General features: G+C 44.5%; 1 protein-coding gene across 5 annotated transcripts; it reads right to left on the minus strand.

Annotated features, from left to right (window-relative positions):
* On the minus strand, positions 1–27,106 carry LOC8042903 (adenylyl cyclase-associated protein 1). Of its 5 annotated transcripts, none has more exons than XM_029970718.4 (12): positions 27,016–27,106; positions 16,896–17,155; positions 15,208–15,285; positions 15,086–15,139; positions 14,208–14,297; positions 13,986–14,071; positions 11,712–11,817; positions 10,265–10,436; positions 6,926–7,104; positions 3,703–3,826; positions 2,770–2,999; positions 1–584 (listed from the first exon to the last, which is right to left on the minus strand). In XM_029970718.4, exons 2-12 carry the CDS (start codon positions 17,139–17,141, stop codon positions 504–506), a joined length of 1,446 nt encoding a protein of 481 aa, XP_029826578.1. In that variant the 5' UTR covers positions 17,142–17,155; positions 27,016–27,106; the 3' UTR covers positions 1–503. The 5 variants fall into 5 exon arrangements, with proteins under 5 accessions (XP_029826578.1, XP_029826580.1, XP_040361246.1 ...); XM_029970720.4 differs by having other exon boundaries at positions 16,896–17,151; positions 27,016–27,075; XM_040505312.2 differs by lacking the exon at positions 27,016–27,106 and adding an exon at positions 26,120–26,136.
* Between the last annotated feature and the right edge of the window lie 703 nt (positions 27,107–27,809).

The following is a 27,809-nucleotide window of genomic DNA, read 5'->3' on the forward strand; positions in this document are numbered from 1 at the left end:
TTTGTAAACACCCTTCCGAAATTTTATTGAGCAATCCGTCGCAAAAGATCCACACAAATCATCCGCACAAGCTCTTCAAGAGCTCTTTCTCTCTCCACCTCGGTTTAGAGCCACATGTTATCCAAGTACTGCTTCAGACATTTCCCACCATTTTGACTAGTAAAAAAAAAAAATAGCACAACAGACAGCAAAAAAAATCTACCATCCTCGTCTAAAGGTGAGGAAGTAAAAAAAAAGAAAAGAAAAGGGAGACCTGCATATATAAATAGAGAAAGACGGGTCTGTTCGGTAAAAACTTTGCTCGTAGTACGCAATGCAAAGATCGCCTTGCGGCTCGGTCGGTCGAAACGGCAGGCTCGTTCCGCGAAGAGGGGTTGGGGTTATGGTCTCTGCGTCTCGCCGTCAGAACAAACCACTTTTTTTCCAAATGCCCGGATCGCGTAGGCGGAAGAGCGTAGATCTGGGACGCCGAGAGAAAAAGAAAAAGAAGGCATCTCCGGAAGTTACGCCTTCTCAATGACGCTCGTCGTCAGGCTCTTGCCGTTCCAAATCGACTTGTACTGTTCCGGAACCGGAATCTCCCGCTGGAATCGCAAAAAAAGCAAGATGGCATAAATTTAAAAGGGACACTGGAGACGGCGCGAGTTTTCGGTTCCATTAAAGGTTGTGTCTTTTGCTTCCAAAAAAATTTCTGACAATTTAGTTTTTAATTTTTTGGAGTATGACAGTGGAGAATAGCAAACTTTTTGTTAAAAGGCAACTGCGGTCAAAAACAAAATCAAAATAACTGACTGGTTAGCTTTAGTGTCACGAAATATGATCACAGCTGAAATATTATGTCACAGTGAAGCCGCATACTCCACTAAAATTGATTTTAAAGAAGCGACCAGCTGCTCTTTAGCGGGCGGCAATTGGGTTAGCTTTTAGTCAAGGAACACTGGCGCAGCACCCTTGTGACATTACATCGCGGTGAAGTTGCAGTTGATTGGTTGTACCGCGTACCACAGCACTAGTGTGACGTCATGTCGCGGCCGTAGGGCTGATGATCAGTGTTGCCGTCCCTCTAGCAGATAGTTTTAGTTTTGCCGTAGACTCCCGAAACAAAACTTTGAGCCGTGACATTTATAAAACTAAACACAATATACCCCCCCCCCCCCCCAAAAAAAAAAAAAACCTTTCAATTCAGAGACACTGCCTTAGCTGAAAAAAGTCGTAACCCCAAATTAAAAAATATTGATCGGAGTTGCCCTTTAAAGCACATATGGCACCGTCAAAGGTCAGCATTTTGGAAACTCCCCCGGAGTTGTTCTATATAATCTCAACACTCAGAGTTGCTTGATATCATCTCATGGAGTTACTCGATGTCATCTCACAAATTTGTACGCAGTCACTCTATTTCGTCTCTCAAAGTCGACATACCATGGAGACAACGGCACAGCAGTGTGAGTGAGTTTGCAGGGGTGCCATCAAGTTGATCAGTTCATTGACGGCTTACTCGATTTAAACATGGTCGAAGTTAAGGGGACATGCACCAGGGGAAAAATGTTTTCTTTAATATTTACGATATTGAAATTAAATTTTCACAGTTTATGGTGCTTAACCTTTTCTTTATAAATCTGGTATTAGATTCGATATAGCTTATTTTTTAGGTTCTCGATGAAATGCACACGCAGAAAAAAACATGTTCTCAAGCACATGGCAACACACTTAAGAAAGCCTAGTAAAATTAACTGATTAGCTCTTGCTGAGAGAAATGAACAACAAAAAAATGTGTGCGGAACCTTTTTCATTGTAAAATAATCGAAAATAGCAAAACTGCCATTTCAGGGGGCTAACAAACGTTTCTTAAATGTTTCACCTAGATAGTTGCATTCTACATACTCTAACGTATATGCGTGCCAAATTTGATTGTGATGGAACAATATTGAGAGCAGAAATTCTTGCGCACAAACTGTGAAGACGCCCCAAAATTACATAAAAAGAAAAATGTATTTGAATGTTACCACAGATGTGCAGCAATACTCTTTTGCGGTGCGGAAAATAATTTATCGTCAATAAATTTCTGCAAGTAATTGAAGCTACAGAAGACTGCAAGGGAGAGATGGCTATGCCCACTTGTCAATGTAAACGTGATGGCTGGCGACATCACAATTCAAAGAACAGAACCACGCAGAGAAAAATGGCTTAAATTCATGCCGCTCTGGGTTGCCTGGAGATCTTCAAATGCGTATTTGACCAATTTCGCGGTCAGAACCGGCACTAATTATGTTTACACATCAAATATAAATATTTAAAATTAACAAAACACCATAAAACCCACAATCGCATTTCTTTGCAAAATATTGTTGTTTTTCTAGCCGCATCTCCCCACAAAAAGACGGGAACAGAGGAGGGAAAGACGTAGACGACAGACGAGTGCACGCTCAACCTTACTAGCATAGGGCTCTTCTTTTGTCTACATGCCAGTTGCGCACTTGCCTGTCATCTATGTCTTTCTCTCCTCTGTTCCCGACTTTTTTCACGCAACGTTAACAGTGTTTAGTCAGTACCAACTCGCACAACTGACCACCTTACTCCAGTTACTCAGTTGCAGACCCCTCCCACAAAGCCCAGCGCCCTTTTCACTTTAGCAGATCGAATGCTCAAGAGAAGGAAACCACCAATCGTGGCAAGCAGAGAGATTTGTTGGAGAGGCTCGACCTTCAACAGACTACAGAGCAGGAAATGATTTGTTCACATTGGAACTCCATCAGTGCCACCGGTACTCACGTAGTCTCCGTTGCTGCCCGCCGGGACGGAGACGTTCACCTCGGATGACTTGGAGGTGACCACCTCGACGTCGAGCGACTTCTCCGAAAGGTAGATGTGGGCCCCGTCTGTCTTGTCCACCGCAATGGTGGGCACCCTTCCCAGGGACTGGGCCTTCACGCTCTGGCAGTTGATAAACTCCACCACGGACACAATGTCCTCAAAAACAACGGAGGTCTTCTTGCACGAGTCTGCGACGAAACAAGCGCGCAGTTAAGGCGCGGAATGCGGCGAGTTCTTTGTTTCGCCTTACAACGAACCGCGGCGAATGGTATTGGCAATCCGAGCCAATCCAATCATGCGAGCACGCGTGGCGTTCTCTGCAGTTCGTTGTAAGGTGCAACGGAGTATAGCAGTTTACTCACGCCGGTTAGCATCCGATACCTAACCACCTTGTTGCCCAACTTGGTGTCGCGTGCAAATCTGAAGCAGCGCGTCTAAACCTGGCTTCGTGTTTCTTCCATGCTCGCGTCTTACTTTTTGCTTGCAGTGTTAATCTGCAAGGTGAAGCGTGCGCATTGTTGTTTTGTTTTACTGGTGCCTTTGGGCTACTTGTAAACGGCACAAAGATGACAGTAAGTAAAGGAAATGCAAACTCTGCTAAGCCTATGCATGGAGCAATGGAACATTGATGAGTTTACTCAACGTGCATAATCTGAAGGCAAAAAGAAAGGTGGCTATGTTGCACGTACGTCGATTACGGAACACTCTCGCACGACTTTATGATCCAAAAGACTTTCTGTGCTAGCCACATGATATTTATGGAACCCCTTTCTTATTCCCTAGTGAAGTGAATAAAAGGTTATTGTATATACTCTCCCATTTTCCTGGTTGCAGTCACAATTACTCTATTACAAGACAGATTACGTCTAAAACTGTCTAAAAGGAACTTGCCAATGACGATGGAGTTAACCTTGCCCTTGACCACGATGACAGAGTTGACGCACTTGTAGATGCAGACAGACTGGTTCATCTGAGTCTGGTCCAGCACAATTTGCTCGTTGTTCACCTGGTAGTCCTGGAAGTCGCGCACAGAACACACACTCCGTTTAATTGCGATCTTTAACAACAAAATGTTTGAGACGCAGCTGTCCAACCTCCAAAAGAAACAAAGCATACACAGATATTCTGGGGGTCGCTGCTCGGAAGTAGAGATGTTGCCATTGTGTAGTATCGAAACAGAGCCTAGATGTAATATAATGGCCCAAAGTTTTTTCCCCCTAGTTCATGCATTGCTATTGAGGAATGTTACTGACAACAAAGCCAAAGTTCAAGCACTTCATTAGCTACTTCGTAATGGCGCCCGAGATGCACTGGAAACATTGGTTACTACATACGTTTCATATTTGCTATAATTCTACATAGGGACGTTTGGCCAAGTAAGCAAGTTTGAATGGCATCAAAATCGTCAATTTGACATGACCACGGGCATCGGCAACCTATCAGACAATCATAATTTCAGTATAAATAATGTGAGCAATGTAGAGCCGCACAAACCCACAATAACAAATAGAGATATTTCCGGATGCCCACTTTAGTAGTGTTGTGCAAATATTTGAATTTAGAAATAGCACTTTCCAATAATATGCAATTCAATATTCGCTTCGAGATAAACTACAATATTTCTATTTTTTTAAGTCTTCATCGCAGCAGGTTAGCCCCATTGAGTGCGCTTCTTACAGAGCACCGTTGCAATGCAGAAAAGCAACAGCCACAGAACTTGCTTCCGCAAGTGTAGCTTTTCCACGGTGCACCAATCCTCGGTAAGAAGCTCGCTCAGCGGGCATAACCCGTCGCAATCAACCCTTGGAAAAGTACAAATATTGCAGCCGCATGCTTAAAGGAAACCTCATTTCCAAAGCGGGATGGTGCATGTGCGCGCCTGGTGTATCTAAAAAAAAATGGAAACTTTGTGAATGTTGATATCTACATTGCAGTAAAATTAAGTTAACTGGCATGCATGAGTATATGCAGATATGCCCTGACAACCTGTGTTAATCATACACTACTAAAGAAAAAATATTTGCATATAGTAGCAAGAACATTTATAAATCCCCTTGACTGTGTATATACCAGGGCATCTCAATGTAGGCATTGGACTTTCAGAGGCCACAGTCAATAAATGTAATTGGATTAAAATTAATTTGGCTTAGAAATGGATAAGTGGAAGCTTGGCAACAACTTTGATAAGTTCAACTGAGTTTTCGTTTAAGCAAAGGAACTATTCAATATTCGATTCGAAAATATTCGGCCAAAACCGCTATTTGCTTCAAATTCGCATCAAACTCAAAATCTACTATTCGCACATGATTACACTTCGGCTATGGCAGAATATATTTTACAGCGGAGCTGTGAAGGGCTAGTTTCCTTAGTATCGTATCCGTCCTGCAAACAAATGATGACAACGAACTCTGGACAGCTACCACCATCTGTGAGCGACGGCGGCAAACAGACAACCGGCTTGCCGGTTGGCTGATTGTCGCCGTTGCTCATAGATGGCGGAAACCTTTCCAGACTTTCTACTTGGGCTTGCCGACTTGCAGCCAGCCATTACTTCATTCCCACCATATAGTACAGCTTCGCTGGTCTCCCTTCTTCACCAGAGTGGAAAGGCTAAAAGTTTTTTGTTTTATATTGATTGATTGTTGCTGAAGCAGCTTCTTTTGTATTGAGATATTCATGCACCAAAAAGCTGCTTGTTGCATTTGTTGTGTGACATCCCCCCTGACTTCAGTGTTAATTTGGTATGTCAGTGAAAAAGTATACAAGTTGTTCACTCAGCGTGAAAGTCGCCGAGATTGCTGACCGGCGCAGCTCGACAGCGCCGAGCCCGACTTTGGCACTGGCCAATCGCGGCGATCGACCAAACTCGCTAATGCTTTAGGTGTGTTAGGTAGATGAACCTACCATGAGCAAATTGTATTCTACAGCCACAACCATCCCAATCCTAAGTGCCACTGTAGCCAGAACAGTATTACCTCACTGCACAAGTCGGAACACAGTGAAAGGCTTAAATCCTAAAAGTGCAAGGTCATGATCGACACATTCAATATGCTTAATTGACGCACAGAAAGACAAGGAAGGTCACATTGCTGCTCGATTGGCTTTGTTGGCGTGAAGCGTTGGCTAGGTGAAACAAATTATTGAACTGGAGTAAAACTAGGGCAGGAATATAGTGCGCATACCAAAGAGGAGGTGATGACCAAACAGACCTTTTGCTAAATTACCCAAGCACCAAGGAGAATGGTGGAAACGCAGGTATGCACACGCACCGCACACAACTTATGTGTACAAAAGAGTCAAACTAGAACACGCAAATAAGACATTGAACGCATGAGCAGAATGGAATTTGTTTTAATTTTTTGCTACAGAACAACTACTGCTGCAGACCCCAGCATGTGTGGTGCACATAACTACAGTCGCAGCAGTGGCCTGGTGCTTGGATAATTTAGCAAAAGATTTTACACGATGCAGCAATCATGACAACAGAAACAATCCTACTGCACTATAAAGTCAGCTACCCTTAAACTGAAGCAAACCATTTTCAGTTTCTGTCAGTATGCACGCCTCAAATTCTGCGTCAGCACTCCCTCTTCAAGAACACTGCATCACCACTGTAACGAAAAGGCATTACTGTAAAATCCTGACAGACGCCCTCCCCCTAAAGATAGCCCCCCCCCCCCCCCCTTTAACTCTTGGCTTGATTTTCTACATTTTTTTGAACATCGAAAGATAGCCCACTCCTAATAACAGTAGTGTTGGAATCAATGATGGCTCGGCGTAAATGCGGCTAGTTAGCTATGGCGGAATATAAGCGAACATTGCTGACTGCGAAGTACAGTCGTCTTTGCTTCGTTGCGCCTCGCCACCGTAACAAGCTTGGAAGGGACACAACCTAAAAATGGCAATTTTTCTCGATCGTACACCAAAAGTTATCCCACTCCATATTTTCACCCAATTTGCACTTGATGTTAGGCAAGCTATCTCTCAGGATTTTACGGTATATGCATATTTCTATCACATCTTTATTTCCTGATGCTTTCAGTATTCTTCAAATTCTCTCAGCAACACAACCAGTCGGAACGCCGGAGCAGCTGCCAGGGCCTAGGACACTCACCACACACCACTTCTTTCCCTCGAGCTCCAGCTTGGGGGGCTTCAAGACTTCCTGAGAGGCACCACCCGGATGGCCCCCAGCCCTGAAGGGCTGAGGAGCCCCTCCCGGCTTCACCGCCCCCTGGGAACGCAGTGTCGGGTTCTTGTGGGTCATCTGCTCGGCACTCACTTTCTTCAGGCCTGCACATGAGCAGAAAGAGACAAGCAGCAATGAGACGCGTGTCTGGAGGTCTAAAAACATGGCACCACTGACTGGTGATGAGTGAAGTTCGTAACAGGGAGGAGCAGCAGAGCTCTACGTGGCTTGCAGGACGTCCTTGCATTGTGCTTGTGGTCAATTCAAATTTTACTTGCCGAGAAAAACAAACTTGGTGGTGCGAAATCTGTGCTTCAGAAGTTACACGCTTAGCAGTAGCCACAACAATGACTGCACTGATTAGATATCAGTGCAAGCCATGAATTGGGCACACTATGTCAGCTCTAGAGCACGAGGGTTTGGCATTTCGTTCACTGCCATATTATCCTGAGAGATGCCCCACCCCCCAAAAGATAGCCCAACCCTACTTTTGGCACGATTTCCTTTTTTTAAGAAACAGCGAAAGATAGCTTACTTCCAGTAATTGCAGGGCCCTGGTCAACGGTGACCTCGGCAAGAACGGTGTTACTCGACCATGGCGGAAGATAAGCAAACATTGCTGACTGGGAAGGGCAGTCGTCTTTGGTTGATCGCCTCTTCCTGCTATCACAAGTTTTGAGGGTCACAAAACCTAAAACTAGCATGTCTTTCAACTTTATTTTTTATGGCACACCGAAAGTTAGCCTACCCCTTAGGTTCACCCGATTTGCAATTAATTTTAGGTGGGCTATCTTTCAGTATATTATAGTAAACAAAGCACCATTGAAGGCTGGCACTCAAGTACGCTCTTCATGCACCGGGCTTTTCTCGGAGCACGAGTGGCTTCTTTGCATTTTGTATCAGTTCCACAAACAAGATGGCTGCACTGACAGAAATGTTGCTGAGACAATGGGACAGACAAAAAGCTGCCCTTTTTCAGTCGAAGAATGCCTATTCCAGTGAGCGAAGATGATTCGATAGAAAGCCAAAACATTAATTAGCATTTCGGAAAATGACCGTTCGTGCGTACTGCAGTTAAACAAATTAGCGTGTTGTCTACTGATTGGTGGCGCGTCGATGGCATGTCGAGAGGTCTTGCTCAAACACTGCAGGACAGAACCACGAGACATCTCTAACAAGTTTGACCTTTTTTTCTGAATCAACAAGCGAGTAGAAGAATGTTTTCTTTCTTTGAAATGTGGCCAAGATGCATGGGCAATAAATCGATTGTTCACGGCAACTATACCTATGTGCTTTCGTGCTCAAAGAGAGTCTCCGAGCCTTTCGGGGCATTAAAACATTCGAAGACAGTTTATGGCATCACCCACTTTTTCACTTTACACTCTGCCGTCAATGCGGGTATGGGACGCATTAATTCGTTTATTTCTGGAATTTAATTTCCGCTTCTGCCACCCATACTCACCAGAGCCGTACATAGAGAGAGTTTGGTCAATGGGAAAAGCGGGCAGAGTCAGGGCACGCACCAGACGCATACAAGAGGGCTGGACCAGCCAAAAGCGAGAAACACTTATAATGAGTGTGCACTCTTCATGGTTGAAAATAAGATACATGTCATGTTTCGATCATGATCATGCATAAAGATGAAAGAAACAGACGTGGCGCTCAAACTCTATTTTAGTCGGATGGAGTCCGACTGCCCGGACAGCAGATGGATTATGCGCCGTGGTCGAAACACCACGTGCACCATATTTCCAGTCACCGAGAGTTACTCCGGCGCACCACTGTCAGGGTATTATTCGCGGCTTCTGGTCAATCACATTCTAATTTGTTAATGCACCCTGGAACATGCCCGGCCCACTTTCGGCCAATGGCACCCTCCTCATTCGCCTCCTATACTTCCCAATGAATGGCCAAACTCATTACGTATACAGCCCCGATACTCACGACATTCTGTGTTCGCATCGTAACCGCGCAGTCGGAGGTGGCCATGCGACTCGTCCATAGCTTCAACGTATGACGCTCTTGCACGACACGCTCCGTTTAGTTCCTGCGCTCGGGGAATTTAACTCCGAGCGTCAGAGCAGGCGTAAACAAGCACCGACTTCACGTGTCCATTGACATAATTGAATGCGTGCAGATCCAAGCCACGGCCTGGCTAAGGGCAAATCAACATTGTTTTCACCCAACCAGAACATGTTCTGCTCGAGTTCCAACAACAGACGAGCGAGACTGGGCGTCGCTTAGTCGACGACAGCAATCTGTTAGAAGCTCCGCCTCCACCGCATGCTCGTTGCCTTTCGCCAGACCTTGGCTGCACGTGCGACGGAGCGTCACCAGAGGCAGAAAGCTCGCACTCGCGGCACAGCGTCTATGCTGCAGGTTCACAACCTTCTCGGCGACTATAACAATTGCAGACCTTGTTTCGTGCATGAATTGATAGGGCAAAGTTCAGACAAGGATGGGGCACCTGCCAACGCACACTAAATGTGTACAATGAATTCTTGGTGGCTGGACAGCATTCTCAGCTAGCCAGTTCAAATGCCTTCGCGGTTTCGAAAAATCTGCGCTTGCCCCTGGAATCGACCTATAACGAAGGCCACCAAAATAGTACCTTTTTGACGGGTGCTCGAAAACCTTCAAAGGCGACTAAAAACGTTGTTTATGGCCATCCTATTCGAAACCACGTGTTTAAGGCATCCGCAATATTCACGCGAGAAAGAAATCCCCGAAATTTTTCTCCGGACCGCGCATTGTGTGACTCGACTGTCACACTTCTGCGACACAGCGCGGTGATGTCGGCTCTGCAGCGAAGGGCAGAGGGAATGCTCGGACAGTACAAACAACCCCCGTTTGGTGGCGTATCAGCTTGATTTTAAGAATATTTTACCATAAAAACCTTCAGTGCCACGTGCAGAAACCGGCGAAATCGTTTGCGACGGGGTCGAGAGTAAAAACTACAAAAATACGACCGCTAATGCCGATATTCCTCCCACCTGCACTTCGTCCACAAGAATCTGACATGTGCATTTAGACGGCGTAAGGCCGGTTTGCCTTCGAGGTGCAGCGACGTCGGTTTGTGCGGTAGATGAGAAATTTTGCCGGTGCAGTACTGCCGCTGGCTTGACGAGGGAGCTGCATTCATTGATGATGTCACACACATCCATCCGCAGGCTTCTCCCCCGTGCAATTGTCGCTTTAAGCACGACTTATCTGGTGGCCGTAGGGTGGGAGTGACAGCTCTAGCGGCCGGCGACGCTAACTCACCCTTGCTGATGCCCTCTCCCTTGTTGAGGTCCCTGAAGAGGGCGGCCCTGGGGTCTTCGGGAGGCACCTGGTTGGCAAAGTCCGCAGGGGGAGGAGGGGGAGGGGGAGGGGGGCCCCCACCCACCGACGGTGGCAGGGACCCTGCCCCCGCTACGGCAGTCACGTCACAGCCCTGGGGAAAGATGGCCGCCATTTCAAGGTCGGTACTGAACGTGTGCTCGACGGGTGACTGAATGACTCTGGGTCTCCCAATCTTTGTTGAAGAGCGAAATTGACAGAATTTCCACGCTTTCCTGCGGACGTTGTTTTCATCATGTGCACTGCAGGGCACAGGTAGCGCAAATGCGACTTCGGCACTCTTCGCATTTCACAGAGACGAGATGTTAATGAGTATTGTCGTTTGAGTTGACGACCTAAATGACCACTTTCCATTACGTTAGTAGTCCTGATGACAGCCTTTAAAATGCAGAAGAAATACAAACAAAAATGGCAGTCGCACGTCCGCGCCGTCTGCATCGTGCTCCGTACGTTGACGACTCGCAGATCAGACTATGCGGGCTCCCACGACAAAGGAAAGATAAATTGAAGCAGGAGATAAGGGGTTTAATGGGGCGGTGTGACGACATTCAATTGGAATGTTTTTCACTTTACACCAGCTTACTGGTACTAATGGGACGAAACGCCATTGGCCAAGAAACCCCTTTGTTGCGGAGTAATTTGGAGAATAAAAGCGAGCATTTTCTTTCAATATCTCCTTCGTGAAACTTCATGACATAGTTTGGAGGCCTCAGTGTACCTTGCTGACGATATACAGACTCCCAGTAATGATATTTGAATGCAACTCGTGGATTGAACCCGAGCATCGCGCGAGCACTCGATTTGAGCTCGCAACAAATCAATAGCTCGACGAGCATTCGGGTAGTCGCTCGCCCTTTCGCCTCAATGACAACAACAGCCGAATTCTAACAGCATGTGGAACTCGGCGCAGGTACTGTGCTTTGCCAAACCCTGCACGTGGCTATGGTGAACACTGGTGGCATACAATCGGCCCCAGATCACAAGGCCGCTAGTTGAAAGAAAAACAAACGCTGTTTGTTTTTCTTTCATCATTTTTTTTGCAACTACCATCGCACCAAGGAGAAAAGTCAATACACATTTCATAGGTTATATAAACGTCAGGGATTCCTTCTGAATGGTATTTACACAAAGTACAAAAATCACTGCACCGCCCCGCCCCCTTTAAAGGGCCACCCCGGTCAGAAATGAAACCAAAATAAATTACCAATACCGTTCCTTGCAGATGTTTTGCCGATCCAAATGGGTACAATGGTGCCATTCCTCGACTGGCATCTTAAGTTAAGGCTCAGTTTTCACTACTTCTGAGAAGTACTCCGTCCGATAAAAGAATTTTTGTAAGTTAATGGTTCCAAGGGGCGACGGAGCTGACCTTGGGGTTCCACACCAGGCCAGTGAGGTGGTGCTCCTTGACAAAGGCTTGCAGCTCCGACAACACGGTTAGCCACGAGCGGGCCCAGTCCACGTGGGTCTTGTCCCTGAGCAGGGATTGTCCCTGGTTAGTCACGGGACAGCACACACTTCTCTCCAACAAAATCTGCATCCACGACTTCTACAGCTTTGGTCTGCAAATGGTAGGGACAGTGTGAGATTTGACGGTATGCGTGGCGAGCGGTGTTTTTATGTCACTCCCCACGCTTATTTCATATTAAGACTATCTCCTTCGGAAATGTGCAACGTTTGTTGTCTATAAATATATATGCTTATTACTAAGCTGCTTTTGTTTTCAGTGTGGTGGGGATTACATCAGTAAAGGGTTGCTAATTAAACAGTACTTTACAGTAATTCTTTCTTCTGCATTGTTATCAGTGATTGGACAAATTGGTCAATCAATCTGCTATGTTGATAAATACATCTAATGGTAAAGAATAATTATTTTCTAGCTGGAGTGATTTAAATCAAATTATCCTGATTTAAATCAAACTATACTGATATGAATCAAACAAATTCGATTTTTTTTTCCTTTATTAATTATTTTTTCTTCACCCTGCCCACCATAATACATGGTCAAGTGGTCGAAGAGAATCTTCCCAAATCTTCCCATCTGCTACAACAGGCAACATCGTCTGCTCCACCTCTGGCACTCCCATGTCTCAGCTAGTATAAGACAATGCTCATACTGTCGGCCTTCCAATCGTTATAACGCTAAGCTGCACAATCACAGCAATCAAGCTTACATGAAATGAGGTTGAGCATGGTGCTGAATGAGTATCGTGCCAATAAGTACATCAGCTCTAGAGACACAACACAAGTGACTCAGTTTTCATCACCCTACAGTCATGGAGTAGCACAATATTCACAATCTCGTATGGCGCGTGCAATCCTGCAAGAAGTTTTAAGCTGGGGTTTTTTAAAAGGAAATATTAAAATCCTCCCACATTAGCACTGCAGACTTGAAAGGGCACTGACAGGTCTAAGTCATATTTCTTTTTGTTATCTGAAACGATTGAAAATGATGCCTGGACATTACCTTCAAAATTTGGAACTTGGAAACTCAGTATTTGAGAGGTAAGAAAAAATTTCTAGAAGCCGGATTTAGAGTTCCCGCGCGATCCGTGCCAGTGCAATGACGTCAAAGATTGAGTGGTCCTGCAAGGCTGCAATTCGAGTTTCTCTCCCACCTCAGAACCACTGCGACCCGAAGTGTCGTGTTCCCCCGCATCTCTCCTCCGTGAGTGCCACCTATCGCTGCAAGCAGACGACGCTTCACTTTCGAATTCAAAGTTATTTTAGGGCCCTTTTAGCCATCTCAAATGTGAGGTCGAAGAGAAGGCACAGTAGACTTTTGTGAGCGACGTGAGAGACCACGTCGCACCGGTTCTGCGTGAAAGGCTGCCTCGGCGGAGTCGCAACTGAAACTATGGTACACAGACACCAAGCCCTGTTATTTTGACCGTTTGACCATTTCCTTTTTGAAGTCTGAGAGGTCGTCGGGTGCCTGAAAAGAGAACTTAGTCCGATTTCCCGACTCACCGATCATCATCAGTGCTACATGTGCCGAGCGCCGCGATGCCGCCTTGTTTTCCGAGGAATGATAAAAAACCAGGAGGCAACATCACTCCGGACTGAGATTTTCAGTATTTCAAAAAGAAGGACCATAGTGTGTTCAGAATTGTGTTAAAAAACATGTTTTGCGAATGCCGTTATATTATAGAAATGTCACTTGGAAAGCTTCTGAATTTCATAATCGATTACATCACAAATAAAAAGAAGCGAGGAGGTGAGAAGGGGGAGAGAAAAATGCCAAAAATAAAAAGGCGCGCGCGCACATTATAAAATTTTTTTTGGCATTCCAGTATTTTTTTTTGTATCTATACTACAACTTGCATAGTTTTAGACAAAAACAAACAAAAAACCTTGGGGGTGCCAGTGCTCCTTTAAAGCCAATTTAAAATAAATGAAAATTATCAAAGAATCATTTGTTAAAAGCCAATCAAGAAATAAACAAATTGCTAGCAAAACTTTAACTAGAAAAAAACAATAAAAGCCGCTGCCATCAGCAGCTTTTATTTTTATAACAACGAGAATTTGCAGTTCAAGGATTCTAGTTTATTGGCTAGATCCAGTTCTTTACACTGCAATTACCCGATATAAAAGGCTAAGCAACCACAATTCAATGCATGTGCCAAATGTCAAGGTTACATACTTTTCCTTGTAGTCCATGAGAATCCTGTTGGTATAAAACTGGCAGGCGTCGCTCATCTCCTTCACAAAGGGCGCAGGGGCTGGAGACTATGGCCGACAGCATAAAAACAAAAGCAGAGAAAACATACTGTAGTGGAAAAGGTAACACCCACAAATGATTGGACGAAGCAGAGAGAAATAAATATCTCGATTAAAGTCGAGATGCTAAATTCAAGCTACTCACGATAGTCACCCATCCCAGGGCTGGGATAGACTCGCTGATGGCAGACAGATGATTGAAGAACTTGCTTGTGCGGTTCTTCTCGCGGTAAGTCTGTTGCCGCAAAAGAAAGTTGGCGCAAGTTTGCTTGAGCTACGACAAAAAAAAAATATGAAAACATCCGGAACGATGGATACCCATCCCCCCGAAAGCTTATGCAATTTTTTCTTTGCACCTATTTATAACGAACCCGGATACCCAAATAGTTTGAACGGAAATGCATGTAAAATGTACTTCTATAACGAACAACCTATTGGCTACGTCAAACTCTGAAACAAAAAACAGCCCTCGCAAAAGCGCAAACACCTGTCCTATTTTAAAAGAAATAAAAAGGCTCTAGCACGGTCCACTGCGCCAATGAAGGATGGTTTTGGAGCCAATGGAATGACTTTCGCCGGTGCCCGAGGCCCCGACTTGAGATTACAATGCATGGATGGCCGACTCGACCTCTTTACGAACAGCATTTTCCACCAGCTTCAGCATGAATCTCGTTCTTGTTGGAGTTTACTACGCATGCAAGTGCACAGATGCGCAACGAGAGCTTTGCTGTTTCCAGTCGCATGATGCACATGGCGTGCTTCTCTACGGTTCTCTATTGCATTATTAGTTATGTTTTCTTGTATTAAACTTTTTTTTTTTTTTCGCAATTCATCGAAGTACTTACACACAAGTGCTTACTCAAAGCATTGTATTTCGAACTCCCGGAATTCAAATTTGCTAAGCGGGAGTTCCGACAAGCTATTTGATATATTTAATTAATATGAGTGTCCGAAAGAGTTTGTTATAAACGCGTTTGACTGTGAATGAGAATAGGCGAAAAAAATCCCTAGCTGGAACCATACCTGAATGGCTTGAATCTCGTCGGACGTTGGCTTCAGCAACGAAATCAAGCCATGCTGAGGAAAGATGAGACATGCTGTTACTCACATCTGCACTTTACCTAGGTCTTTCCCAGTCGACCTACCTTGTCAGGCTGGCGTGCCTTCGCCACGACTCCCAAAAACTGCCTCTGAAGCTGCAGTGCCTTCTCTACCATAGTCGCCTGCAAGGTTTGAACACCAGTTTTGTAGATCACCGAAAAGCATCCAACAATGCACAGCCAGGCGGAAAAGTGAGCTAGCACATTCTGAAGTATCAGCTGTCCTAATAAAACTTTGACGGAGATGCTTTGGCTATACACTTGGCTGGTGCATAACATACAGCGAACTCGATTAGAGTAGTTCGCATTTTTCATTGCCACACTGAGAGCAGATACACAATTATGCATGCATGGTACAATCAACTGCACAATGCAATAGATGTGCCCTCGATAAAAACTAATGTAGACCAGAAAAGCTTTTCTTAGACAAATGAGAACAGAGTTAATTTGCACTTCAACAACTTCAGTTTTTGGTTTTTAACAGAAAAGAAAAGTAACAAATTGTGGCTGAAGTGCCATGTTTCATTCTTTACTCAGATTAAGCAGTGCAAGGAATGTGCCCCCTTTTCCGTTCACGCCTGTTGCTAAGTGGAACAAATTTCACAACAGCAAGATAACTAAATTCCCCCTTAAAGCATATGAAAGCGAAGAATCACTGAAATGAGGATTAGCATGTGCAGGCGAGCCGATGCACGGCCATACTGAGAAAACCCCGAGACAAGAGGAAACGAGAAATGTGGCAAACACAACAACAATATCTCAACGCCGACACCAACATCAAGTCTGCCTAAAGTAACTTTTGAGATGTTAATGAGTTTGTCCCATTTCGTTTTCTTTTTTCTCTTCTCTTAAAGGGGTTCTGCAATGACTTTTGCTGCTTTTTAATTTGCACTGAACCTAAGTGCACTGAACGTAGTAACTTAGTGAACTTCTTTTCTCAAAATTCGCTTTATTTTAAAAGTTAGAGGCATATTGAAATTACAAAAACAAGCAAAAAATAACCTCCTTCATGGCGTCCTTGGTCCTCTGTCCCCCCTTTACCCGCGCCCGCAGACTGAGGAATGTGGGGAGGGAGGGGAAGACGGGAAAAGGAAGTGAGGCCGAGGAGAGAGAGAGCTGCCCAGGAACCAGGCAGCTTTTTCTCCTCGGCTGACCAGGACCAACAACGTCACGATTTTGTCACATGCCATGCGCGTTCGACATTATGGGGTGCCCCTGTAGGAGGAGAAGGTTTCTGCGTCGTCCGGTTGAATTATGACGCACTGATATTTAGTTACTCTCTCCGTGCCCGTTGGGTTGCCCGAACCACAAGAGACATGGAAACTGCAAGAAAGGTAGACGCTTAAATAGGACTGCAGAGCCCCTTTAAGTTTTCTCGGTGCACAAAGAATGTGTGCGACAGCACCCCTGAACAGAAACAGCTTAGCCCTCGAGGTAGGAAGATTCTGGAAGCGACACGACGCCACCAGAGGCAAAGCCAGAACTGGGCCCCGAGAGTGACCAAAACAGCTGCTCCCCTTTTCGTCCAATAGCGTCTCTTGGTTTTGGCCATCGCTGGGGGCGTGTCCCTCCACACTTCTGGCTTCACCTCTGGTGGCATCATGTCGTTTCCAGAAGCTTCCTACCTCTACAAGCTCAGCTCATGGACACAAACAGCTTAGACATAAGACAGCTCCAATAACCGCCGATCCAAAATGAGTCTCAAAAGCGAGTGGAGGGCGCAGTAGACTCACATGGGTGTGCACCTCTGCCCCGATGGTCCTGCTGAGGGCCAGGTATGCCTGAAAGGGCCCCTTGAGCAGGGCCTCAAAGCCCTGCACCGAGGCAGACACCAGCTCGACCGAGGTGCCACGCATGAGCATGCGCGCTGCGGGGGAACCGCCACCTCCCCTGCCCAGCTGGCCGCCCTCGCAGTGCTCCAGCCGGAAGGCCACCTGCTCCAGCCGCTCCACCAAGGCAGCCAGGTCCGGAACCGACATGGTCGTCACACTGCCTGCACCGGACCACACTCATACAGTACTCTGTCGTTGCGAATGATCGAATTACCTGTAACAAATTACTTTTTAGAGCCCGTTTGTGCCACGCTTATATAGTACTACTCTGTTGTTGCGAGTGATCAAATAACCTGAAACCAATCACTTTTTAAAGTAATTTTGTGCCACACTTGTACAGTAATCTGTCGTTGCGAGTGATTCAATTACCTGTAGCAGATTACTTTTTTTGAGCCCATTTTGTGTCACAGTTATACGGTACTCTGTCGTTGCGAGTGATTAAATTATGTGTAACCAATTACTTTTTGAAGTAATTTTGTGCAACACTCTTACAGTACTCTGTCGTTGCGAGTGATTGAATTACCTGTAACCTAAAACTTTTTGGGAGTCATTTTGAGCCACACTTTATGGTACTCTGTTGTTGCGAGTGATCAAGTAACCTCAAACCAATTACTTTTTAAAGTAATTTTGTGCCACACTTGTACAGTAATCTGTCGTTGCGAGTGATTCAATTACCTGTAGCTGATTACTTTTTTTGAGTCATTTTGTGTCATGCTTATACGGTACTCTGTCGTTGCGAGTGATCAAATTATGTGTAACCAATTACTTTTTGGAGTAATTTTGTGCCACACTCGTACAGTACTCTGTCATTGCGAATGATTAAATTACCTGTAACCTAAATCTTTTTGGAGTCATTTTGTGCCACACTTTACGGTACTCTGTTGTTGCGAATAATCAAATTACCTGAAACCAATCACTTTTTAAAGTAATTTTGTGCCACACTCGTACAGTACTCTGTCGTTGCGAGTGATTCAATTACCTGTAGCTGATTACTTTTTTGAGTCATTTTGTGTAATGCTTATACAGTACTCTGTCATTGTGAGTGATCAAATTATGCGTAACCAATTACTTTTTGGAGTAATTATGTGCCACACTCATGAGGTACTCCGCTTTTGCGAGTGATCGAATTACCTGTAACCGATTACTTTTGGGGTAATTTTGTGCCACGCTCGTACAGTACTCTGTCGTTGCGAGTGATTGAATTACCTGTAACCTAAACCTTTTTGGAGTCATTTTGTGCCACACTTATACGGTACTCTGTTGTTGTGAGTGAAAAAATTACCTGAAACCAATTGCTTTTTGGAGTAATTTTGTGCCATGCTTGTATAATACTGTCGTTGCAAGTGATCAAATTACCTGAAACCGATTACTTTTTGGAGTAATTTTGTACCATGTTCGTACAGTACTCTGTCGTTGCGAGTGATTGAATTACCTGTAACCTAAAACTTTTTGGAGTCATTTTGTGCCATGCTTATTCGGTACTTTGTTGTTGTGAGTGATCAAATTACCTGAAACCAATTACTTTTTGGAGTAATTTTGTGCCATGCTTATATGGTACTCTGTCGTTGCAAGTGATCAAATTACCTGAAACCGATTACTTTTTGGAGTAATTTTGTGCCACGCTCGTACAGTACTCTGTCATTGCTAGTAATCAAATTACTTGTAACCGATTACTTTCTAGATTAATTTTAGGTACTCTGTCGTTACAAGTGATCAAATTACCTGTAGTTGATTACTTTTTATGGAGTAATTTTGTATCACACTTGTATGGTACTCTTTTTTTTTACGTTGTGGACGATTTCGGGAGAGAAGTATAAAAGATCTGCATGAAATAAATTTTGTTAGCCAAGTTTCAGACGCTTGTCTGTCACCATTCTTCCAAATCTTCTAATATATCTTCAAGTTTCCTTCCCAGTCTCGGGGTTTAACTATCATGATTAATCGATTAGTTTTTGAAGTAGTTTTGTCATTGCTTGGTCACCTTTATTGGGTAGTAGGCACGAGAGTAATTCAAAATAACTCCTAACCATTACTATTTTTACCTCACCTTCCTAATGGCACCCTTTTGTTTCCATGACCTTACCTATCCTAAGGAATCCACCCAAACAATTGGTCTCCCATAGGAGGACAGTCTAATAAAAATGGTGGATTTAGCGGATGAGCGTAGTTTGTAATCCGACGATTCTAATCCAGTAATGGACAGTGCAAAAGGGTTTGTTTCTTGGAATTTGCAGGAAGATACGCCGTTTTGAAAACCTGAGGTAATTGGACAATGTAACGGTTACTTTTTGAAGTAACTGTGAATAACTTTTCCTCTAAAGTAATTGAATAACCTTATTTAATGCTTTTTGACCAAGAGTAATAGCAATTGTAATCGATTAGGTACTTTCTTTTGTAATGAGCAGAAGACTGCACAGGATGCATGACATAGCAAGCCGACCAGTCAAACGTTTTTGTTTGTTTGGCCTCCCACCTGACCGGAGTCTGTGATCACTGTGATGTGTAGCTGAGCAGCAGGGCTGGAAAGTATCACAATACAAATGTATCACAATAGTATCTTAGAGATACTTTTGAGTATCTGTATTTCTCTATTGAGATACATTCGAGAAATGTATTTGTGTCTAAGTAGTGAAATACACTTAAGATGTCCTGCTTGTATTGTGATACTTTGCCAGACTTGGGTATCTCGTTACATTTTTTGTCCTGTTTAAGATAATTTAAAAGATTAAAACATCTGTTTTGGTGCACGTTACTTCGTAATTTATAATTTGAACTCGCCCTGTAACATGATCCATCTCAGTCAGCAACATTTTAAAAAAAACTGTGGTTTAAAAAAGGTTACGGGTAAGAATAACAGAATCAGCTCCACTTACGAAGCCCTCCACCCTCTCAAATTTAGCAGAGAGAATGCTCTAAAGGAGTTGAGGGAAGTAAAAGCACGGTCCTGTTGTCCAATCTCCCTACACTATGGGTGACTCAGAAGCTTATAATATGAGAGTTTGAGATGCTGCCTCACGGCAAAGCAGGGTTCATTCTGGGCAGACGCCTTTTGTCAAGCATGGTACATAGATTTTACCGTTCTGTAACTATGTGGTTCAACGGGGGTGACATGTTTTCTTTAGTGGCATTAATGATAAATAAAGAGTTTGAGGTAAGGGGAACAGAATAAAATTACAGAAAAGGAGCACGAGCGTAAATTACCATTCATATTTGCCACGAACTATACCCTCCCTACCTAGCACCGTTCGGGAACAAATGTATTTCTATATGTATCCGTATCTGTATCCCGGAATACTTTTTCGTCGGTTTTGCAGAAGTATCTCAGGAATATCCTGTTGCATAAAAGTCAAATGCATCTCAGTATTTGTATTCCCAAATACTTTTTGGAGTATCTTTGCCTAGCCCTGCTGAGCAGTATGTCCCCAGATAGCGCAGATACCCCAATTTCATGAACGGGACACAATTCCAGTTTGTGGAGTGTTAGGGCTTCGCTAAACTATAGTCGGTGACAGGTTAAAGCGGCGGAGCAACTATTTCTTGTACTTTACGCAAATGCTTCCATAAATCTTTGACGTTTATAACTTATGAAGCACGCCCCCCCGGAATCATAGTCCGAAATAAAATTCAAGAAAAACTAACATCATTCACCCCCTTGGATCGCAGTCGGATGAAGCGGGCACGTGGTCTGGTGACACATGTAATTTCAAGCAATTGTTAGAGTTTGGCTATTGTCACCATTGAAGCGACTGGACACGAGCTACTACCCGAATGCTTGTCTAGCTATTGGTTATCACGAGCCCAATTCCAGTGCTCACGCAATGCACTGGTTCAGTCTATGAGCCACATTGAAAGATCATTACTCAGGGTATTATGCCAATACTGCGACATCTGAGCAACGACATCGAGTCTTGAGAAGAAGAGATTGAAAGAAAACACTTGTTTTTATCCTTTGAAATTACACCTCAACAAAAAGTATCTCGTCAATGGCATTGCATAAAAGTATATTCGGGTCCTGGTGGTGCCAATAAGCTCTTGTAAAGTAAAAAACAATCCAACCGAATATTGTTGCACAGTCCCTTTAAGAGCCCAGTAGATGTTCTGCCACCAGCGCGTGCCTTGTGCCTTCAATGCGGAGCACAGGTTTGTTTGCTTCTTTTGCTTGCAGGGGTTGTGGTGATGTCAGAATGTTGAGCTCTGATTGAAGGATAGTGGGTAGACCTCAAGGCAGCTTGCTTCGAGGTGTGCCCACTATCCTTCAATTCGAGCCAATCAGAGCTTGGCAATCTGACATCACCACAACCCCTGCAAAGGAAGCAGATGAGCTTGTGCTCTGCATAACATGCACGAGTTGCACACACAGCCAGAGCATGGCAAAAGGCGGCGAGCTTGTGCTAGAGGTGGAGCATCTACTGAGAGCCTGTCACCGACCATAAAGCCACTAGATAAGCTATGCTTAGGGTATGGACACTCCATTCCTCGATTCCCTTGTGGGTGCTGCCATTTTGGTGCTTAGTGCATAACAGGTGCAATGATAGCTACAATTAAAAAATTAAACTTTCTGAGCTCAGATACAGAGGAAGTCCAGGCCATATCGTTTTGCTCTGTCACAAACCACTCTAGAAAACGGTTTCCTGCAATTTTAGATATATAAAACTTCAGAGGCAAAAGAGTTGTTACTCTGAAGTGGTGGATATATTTATATATGCTGAACTATATATGGGTGCTGCCAGATTTGCAATAAAGAGGTGGAGATACAACCGAAATTAGCTTCAAGTTTGTCCTTTCTACATGATCCAATGCAAAGCTATGGAGGTGAACTGATTAGCAGAACTAAATTGAGCAAGGACCAAATATTTTCTTTTAGAAACCAAAATTTGTTTGTTTTTCTTCATAAAAAAAAAGAGGGATAAAGTTGCCAAAACTGGCGCAACACGTCGAAACAAAACAGAAATCGCGCACCCAGTCATAAACACGAGCCCCCGGACCTTAAAAGGCTGTACGCGTTATCGGCACCCCACGAACCAAATAAAAAGCTTTAAAACAATATATAGCTCAATCTCCGAATTGACCAAAGTCCACGAAAAATGTCGCGATCCCTAGCCGCCCCGAAGCGCTAGCGAGTCCGAAAGAACACCTTCCCGACACCTGCTGCTAGTTACGACAGTTAACCGAACGCGAGTCCCTTTCCAAGTCGCGCCGCACTGGTCGTCTGCAACAGATGCCAAGCAGCTGACTAGCGCACTGCGCGCCGGCAGAAAACAACAAAAAGCGACAACAAGAGCACTCGGAAAGCGACAACGAAGACCAAAAAAAGATCCTGGCAAAACACGTCTATTTCTCCCCCCATCAACCCCCGCAGCGCGGGCGCCGCGGCTAAAATAAACGCGTCTTTCCAGCAAGACTCTTAAGAGATTGTTATTCGAAAATCACACCTAAAGCACGAACCGTTAAAAATCGAGCTTTGGAGTCGTCATAAAAACGAACGCGCGTTTACAACCAAACTTGTAACCGAGCACCACAGCGTCGAGGTCGATCAAAGCAGACGACATCGAGAGGCGCCTTCGGAGGGCGCGGCGGCGGTACCACGAAATTTGCGGTCGGCGATCGAGAATTAAAAGAACGAGAGTCCGTTCGAGCTTACCGAGATGATCCCGAGCAACTTTTAGCCCAGACAATCGCGTGAGGACAGCGTTAAGCCGTTCCTCAGACATCTACAGCTGCTGCAGCGGCGTTCCTGCGTTCGATGTTGTGGAACGTGACGATCCAGTCGTGCGCGGCGCTAGAACCAATCGTCTTTGCACCGACCGCTTTGCTCCGTACCGTCGAGTTTCGTCAACGAGTAGACCAAGAGGGGCCTCTTCTTTCTTTCTTTTTTTCTAACCGAGTTTTGAGTCAGGACGAAGGGAATCGCAGCACCAACGCCCACTTCTTCGCGACGAACGACCACGGACGATTCCCAAAATACAACTGCTCGCAGAGCTAGCGCCACCGCTCGCCAGGGAGACGAAACCGGTATTAAAAGGATGAGGAGGCGTGGCGGTGCCAGACACTCTTTTCTTGATTGTTTTTCGTTTCTTTCTGTTTTATACGGTCCCATTCGCGAGTGCCTTGAGCGTTGATAATTACGAGAGGAACAAGGGCGCCACAACGTACATTATTTTTGTTTTATTTGTCATTTTACGTGATGCATTTGTCGAGGTCGGAGCTTTGATGTCACCGCTGAAAACAGCGCGGTACCGTGCAGGTGTGTGGCTGCGCCTAGGCGCTCGTGGATTTCACGCGGTTTCCTTCGAACCGTGAAACGAAGCAACACAATTTAAAAGAACGTGCAGAAACTGGCAACTAAAACGTAAAAAAAAAAAAAAAAAAAAAAAAAAAAAAAAAAAAACTTGAATGCATTGTCCAGGCCTGTCCCCCGAAGTTTTTCCGCTCTTATTAGTAGCCATTTACTTATGATACGATCTGTTATTGACTGATTTGTGTCTTTTTTTTTTCTTTCCTCTAAATGTTCAACTAAAAGATTATTTGATGAAGTGAACAAGTTATTCCCATATTCTGGTACCAGCTACTGCCAACTCAAGAAATTGGTAGGATGCATCAGCTACGCTCATGAAATCTGAACACAATTCTAGAAATAAAAATAACTTTGACAATTAAAGCTAGATTACGCAATAAATGCTTATGTGAAAAAAGCACAATAATACAAATAATAAGATACAAGGGAAAGGGACATCATGTAAGCGCTTCAGAATAGTAATAAAAAAAAACTATTCCTCCACATTATAATAGGTAACGTTAGGCTGCTATTAGTAAATCACGTAGTATGCGTACGTGTTCCTTACCAAAACAAATCTTAGGTATTTCAATAAATAACTAAGCAAGTGTTGACTGGAGCGATCAAACACTGAAATATGTCATTTAGACATTCGAGAGTGTCATTCATCGGCGTACACCTGTAGTTGGTACAATGTACGAACCCCAAACTTCCTGAAAGCCTGCAGCTGCGCGCCATGTCGTATTGAGGGACAGCGCCCATCGCCTTGAGCGACTCGATCGTGCGCTTTTCCAGCCGGTATTTCGAGTTCCTAGCAGCGGATTACAAATGAGATCCTTGCCGCTGTCAAAGTATCGTTCCGCTTTTTTTTTTTTTTTTTTTTTATTAGGTACGCAGGTATATAGGTACGACAGAAACTGTCGCGGTATGAAGCTCCCCGAGGTATTTTTACTTAAAAACAGATAAGACTTTTCTGTCTGCCAGCCTTTTTTTTCTTTTATGTGCTATTGTCTTTTTCTTTCCACGCGTAATAAGAAAAAACGCGCACAAAAAAAAAAAAAAGACAAGTTTCTGCTGTTTTTATATTATATATATATACAGGGTGTCACAAAAGAAAATGTACACGGTCTTTTTTACCGCAAAAATAAACTAGGCATCGCCGAACGCTCATTCTCTGTCCAAAGGTAGAGATAGAGGCCACAACCAGATGCCAAAGTTTGAGCCCGATTCGATAACTTAATCAAAAGTTATAAATGATTTTCTTAAAATTTCAATGGGAAAATGGCGGCCGACGGAGTTTTGAAACACATGGGGCTCTATGGCACCAGAAACCGAAAACGGGCAAAAATGAGCTCCATTTTCCCATTGAAATTTTCAGAAAATCACTTATAATCTTTGATTAAGTTATCGGATCGGGCTGAAACTTTGGCATCTGGTTGTGACCTCTAGCTCTATCTTTGGGCGGAGAATGAGCGTTCGGCGATGCCTAGTTTATTTTTGCGGTGAAAAAGACCGTGTAAATTTTCTTTTGTGACACCCTGCATATATATATATATTATTGCGCACAACAAAACAACAAGGTGGTTTAGTGTTCAATTTAGAAAGGTACGACGAGTTCAAGCGCAGAAAGGTGCGTGATGCACAGGAGTTCGATGCAATAAGCCCCACAAAAAACGACAAAAGGAAATTTTGAAATTACTTTATCCAACATATTACGGCATCACGCTCGAGCTGCCGCAATCCTTTCAAAGTCGAACAACCTAAAACTAGTTCCAGCATATACAAAACCTTGATTAAACAGCAAAATACACACACACAAAAGAAAAAAAAAAAAAAGGTCTGGCGTGTTTAAAAATTACTTGGAGTCCATTTATCAAGGGTGAAGTTTTTCTCTCTCTCTCTGTCTGTGTCTGTCTGTGTTTGTTTGTGTGTGTGTGTACACACACACACACACACACACACACACACACACACACACACACACACACACACACACACACACACACACACACACACACACACACACACACACACACACACACACACACACACACACACACACACACACACACACACACACACACACACACACACACACACACACACACACACACACACACACACACACACACACACACACACACACACACACACACACACACACACACACACACACACACACACACACACACACACACACACACACACACACACACACACACACACACACACACACACACACACACACACACACACACATACATACATACATATATATATATATATACATTCGCGTAATGCCCAGGTACTGCTACAGACGCGAGGGTCGTCGTAAGAGCACGCAAGATAAAAGTTCTTCCAACTCGTTGACGTCAGCAGCTTCCGCCGTTGCAAATCTGGCAAATCTGAGTCAGCGCGACGAACAGGAAACGCCTCCTACGGCCACATCCTTCCCAAGAGCGTGCGTCGCTCAGCTCTAATTCCTCCGTCCTTATCTCGCCTCTTTTTTTTTTTATTATTATTATTCTTATTCTCAATTTGAACAAGCTTTCCTCCTGCACAAATTGCCTAAGCCGCGTATGTTTATACACAACAGCCCATTCCACCTGCCGCAACATCAACATTTCAACTCCTAGAGCGAAACAAGTTTCATTGAAGCACAGTGAGATTATTGATTGTGTAAGATTTCAAATAATGACATCAATTTGTCATTCTAACTAAACCTCTCCACCAAACTTGAGCTCCTCTCAAGTTATCAAATTTACGGGCGAAGTACTCCGCCGATTGCCCCACCTCTGCCGTGATAACGCGGCGTCGAAGATAAGCTGTAGCGCACACCTAGCGTACTTACCTACGTCGCCCAAGAAACTGCACGGAGATCCTTGCCTTGCAATCAATACGTCACCTGTTTTTTTTTTCTACACCGTCATGCCCTCAAACAGGTCCGTATAGGCTGTCCAGCCTGCATGCTATTCAAAACGTTAACTCGAGTTCAACCAAGCGAACATCACCTCCGTTCCGTTTCATCGGGCAACGCTTACGACGCAGGTTTGAATAATGCAGCACCGAACTCCTACAAAGCGACGACGACCCGATGTAGAAATATTACAAAAGAAAAAACAGCAACACGAAGTTTCCAATACAGAGACCAATATACTGCTCAAATTTCGATTCTGTGGTCGCGCATGTGGTCAAGCGCGCGGCTTTTCACCGATACGTCATGGGCGTTGATACATGTCTTGCTCTTCGAAGCCGCTGATCCTGTATGTAACCACTGGAATACGCGAGTGTGTGTTGCTGCATTAGGTTGCGAAAAAAAAAAAAAGATAGTTATTGAAACAATGTCGGCAAAGGGAAAATAAACGTGAAAGAATAGAGTAGTAACATTTAGTAATGCGATTGATCGCATTACGGCTATTACTGATATACCCTGAATCCAATTAGGTACAGAGATCGCACACTTTTGATCGACAGTGTGCCTCTCGATGTCCTCAAACAGGTAGTTTCAAAGCCGACAAATCACTATTTATGGGAATAACAGTCGATGAATGAGAGAAGCCGAAACATAGAATCCGGGGCCTGCCAGTGATCCCGTGTGAAGCCGGCGAGCAAATTGGTCCCGATTTAGCTCGGACAAGCGGCGTAACTGAGAGCGGGTGACATACTGGGCGGTTATGTAACTCGTCCAAGGAGGAAAAAAGGTTAAAAGACCTTGTTTTGAATATTTAAAGGGCTCAAAATACTCACGGGGAATCCAAGCGAGTGAGTCACAAAAAAACTCCTCCTTTATTGGTGGCGCACCCTGGTGTGAGAAAGTGACACTTGTAGATACCACAAATATCTGAAACAAAGAGAGTACGGACAACCCGAGCCAGGGTAGCGTAATTAAAGATGGTGGACTCAAAAACCCCGTCATTGGTCCAGCTCTTTCAGCCGGAGCTGGCCTCGTTCATGTTTATATTTTGCACAAAATATCGATCTACAACCCCATCACAGTCCCTCCCTAATAAAAATAATGAAAGTGACGTACTAGTATGTCTGCGAAAAGCTTGATGAGAGCGTGCTTTATTTTGTGCACAAATAGAGAGTTTTAGAATAGCGCACGCTAAAGCTCTGCGTACGAAAAGTCGTCGCCACTGCGATTGCGCCGAACGCTAACCACGTTTTGCACTTCGCGTGCGCTTTTTTAGCGTAGTTTTTCGGAAATTGCGTGCGTACGCCAACGAGCTTGGCGTACGCGGCGTACGCAGAGCGTCTTTGCGCACCTCCAAGGTGGATTCATAATCAGAAGTTGGCTAAAGCCAAGACGGGCAGAGTTAAAAAAATGGCGGCTCCCAGGACCATGGCTCCGGTCGGAAGCTTTGGCGGCGTCGTGAGCGCGACGTCGGCGGCATCCTCGCGACTGCGATTTTCAATACGTGACGACACTGCACTCGGTTTGGAAAACCCAGTAAAGTGGGCAACGATCACCGGCAACTTGATGCTTGCGACGCGCGAGCATTTCTCGGCGAAGGTCAGTATACGAGACACCTCTTGCCGAG

The sequence above is a fragment of the Ixodes scapularis genome, unplaced genomic scaffold (assembly GCF_016920785.2).
Source record: "Ixodes scapularis isolate PalLabHiFi unplaced genomic scaffold, ASM1692078v2 PGA_scaffold7__128_contigs__length_106722199, whole genome shotgun sequence".
In the NCBI taxonomy this organism is placed as follows: domain Eukaryota; kingdom Metazoa; phylum Arthropoda; class Arachnida; order Ixodida; family Ixodidae; genus Ixodes; species Ixodes scapularis.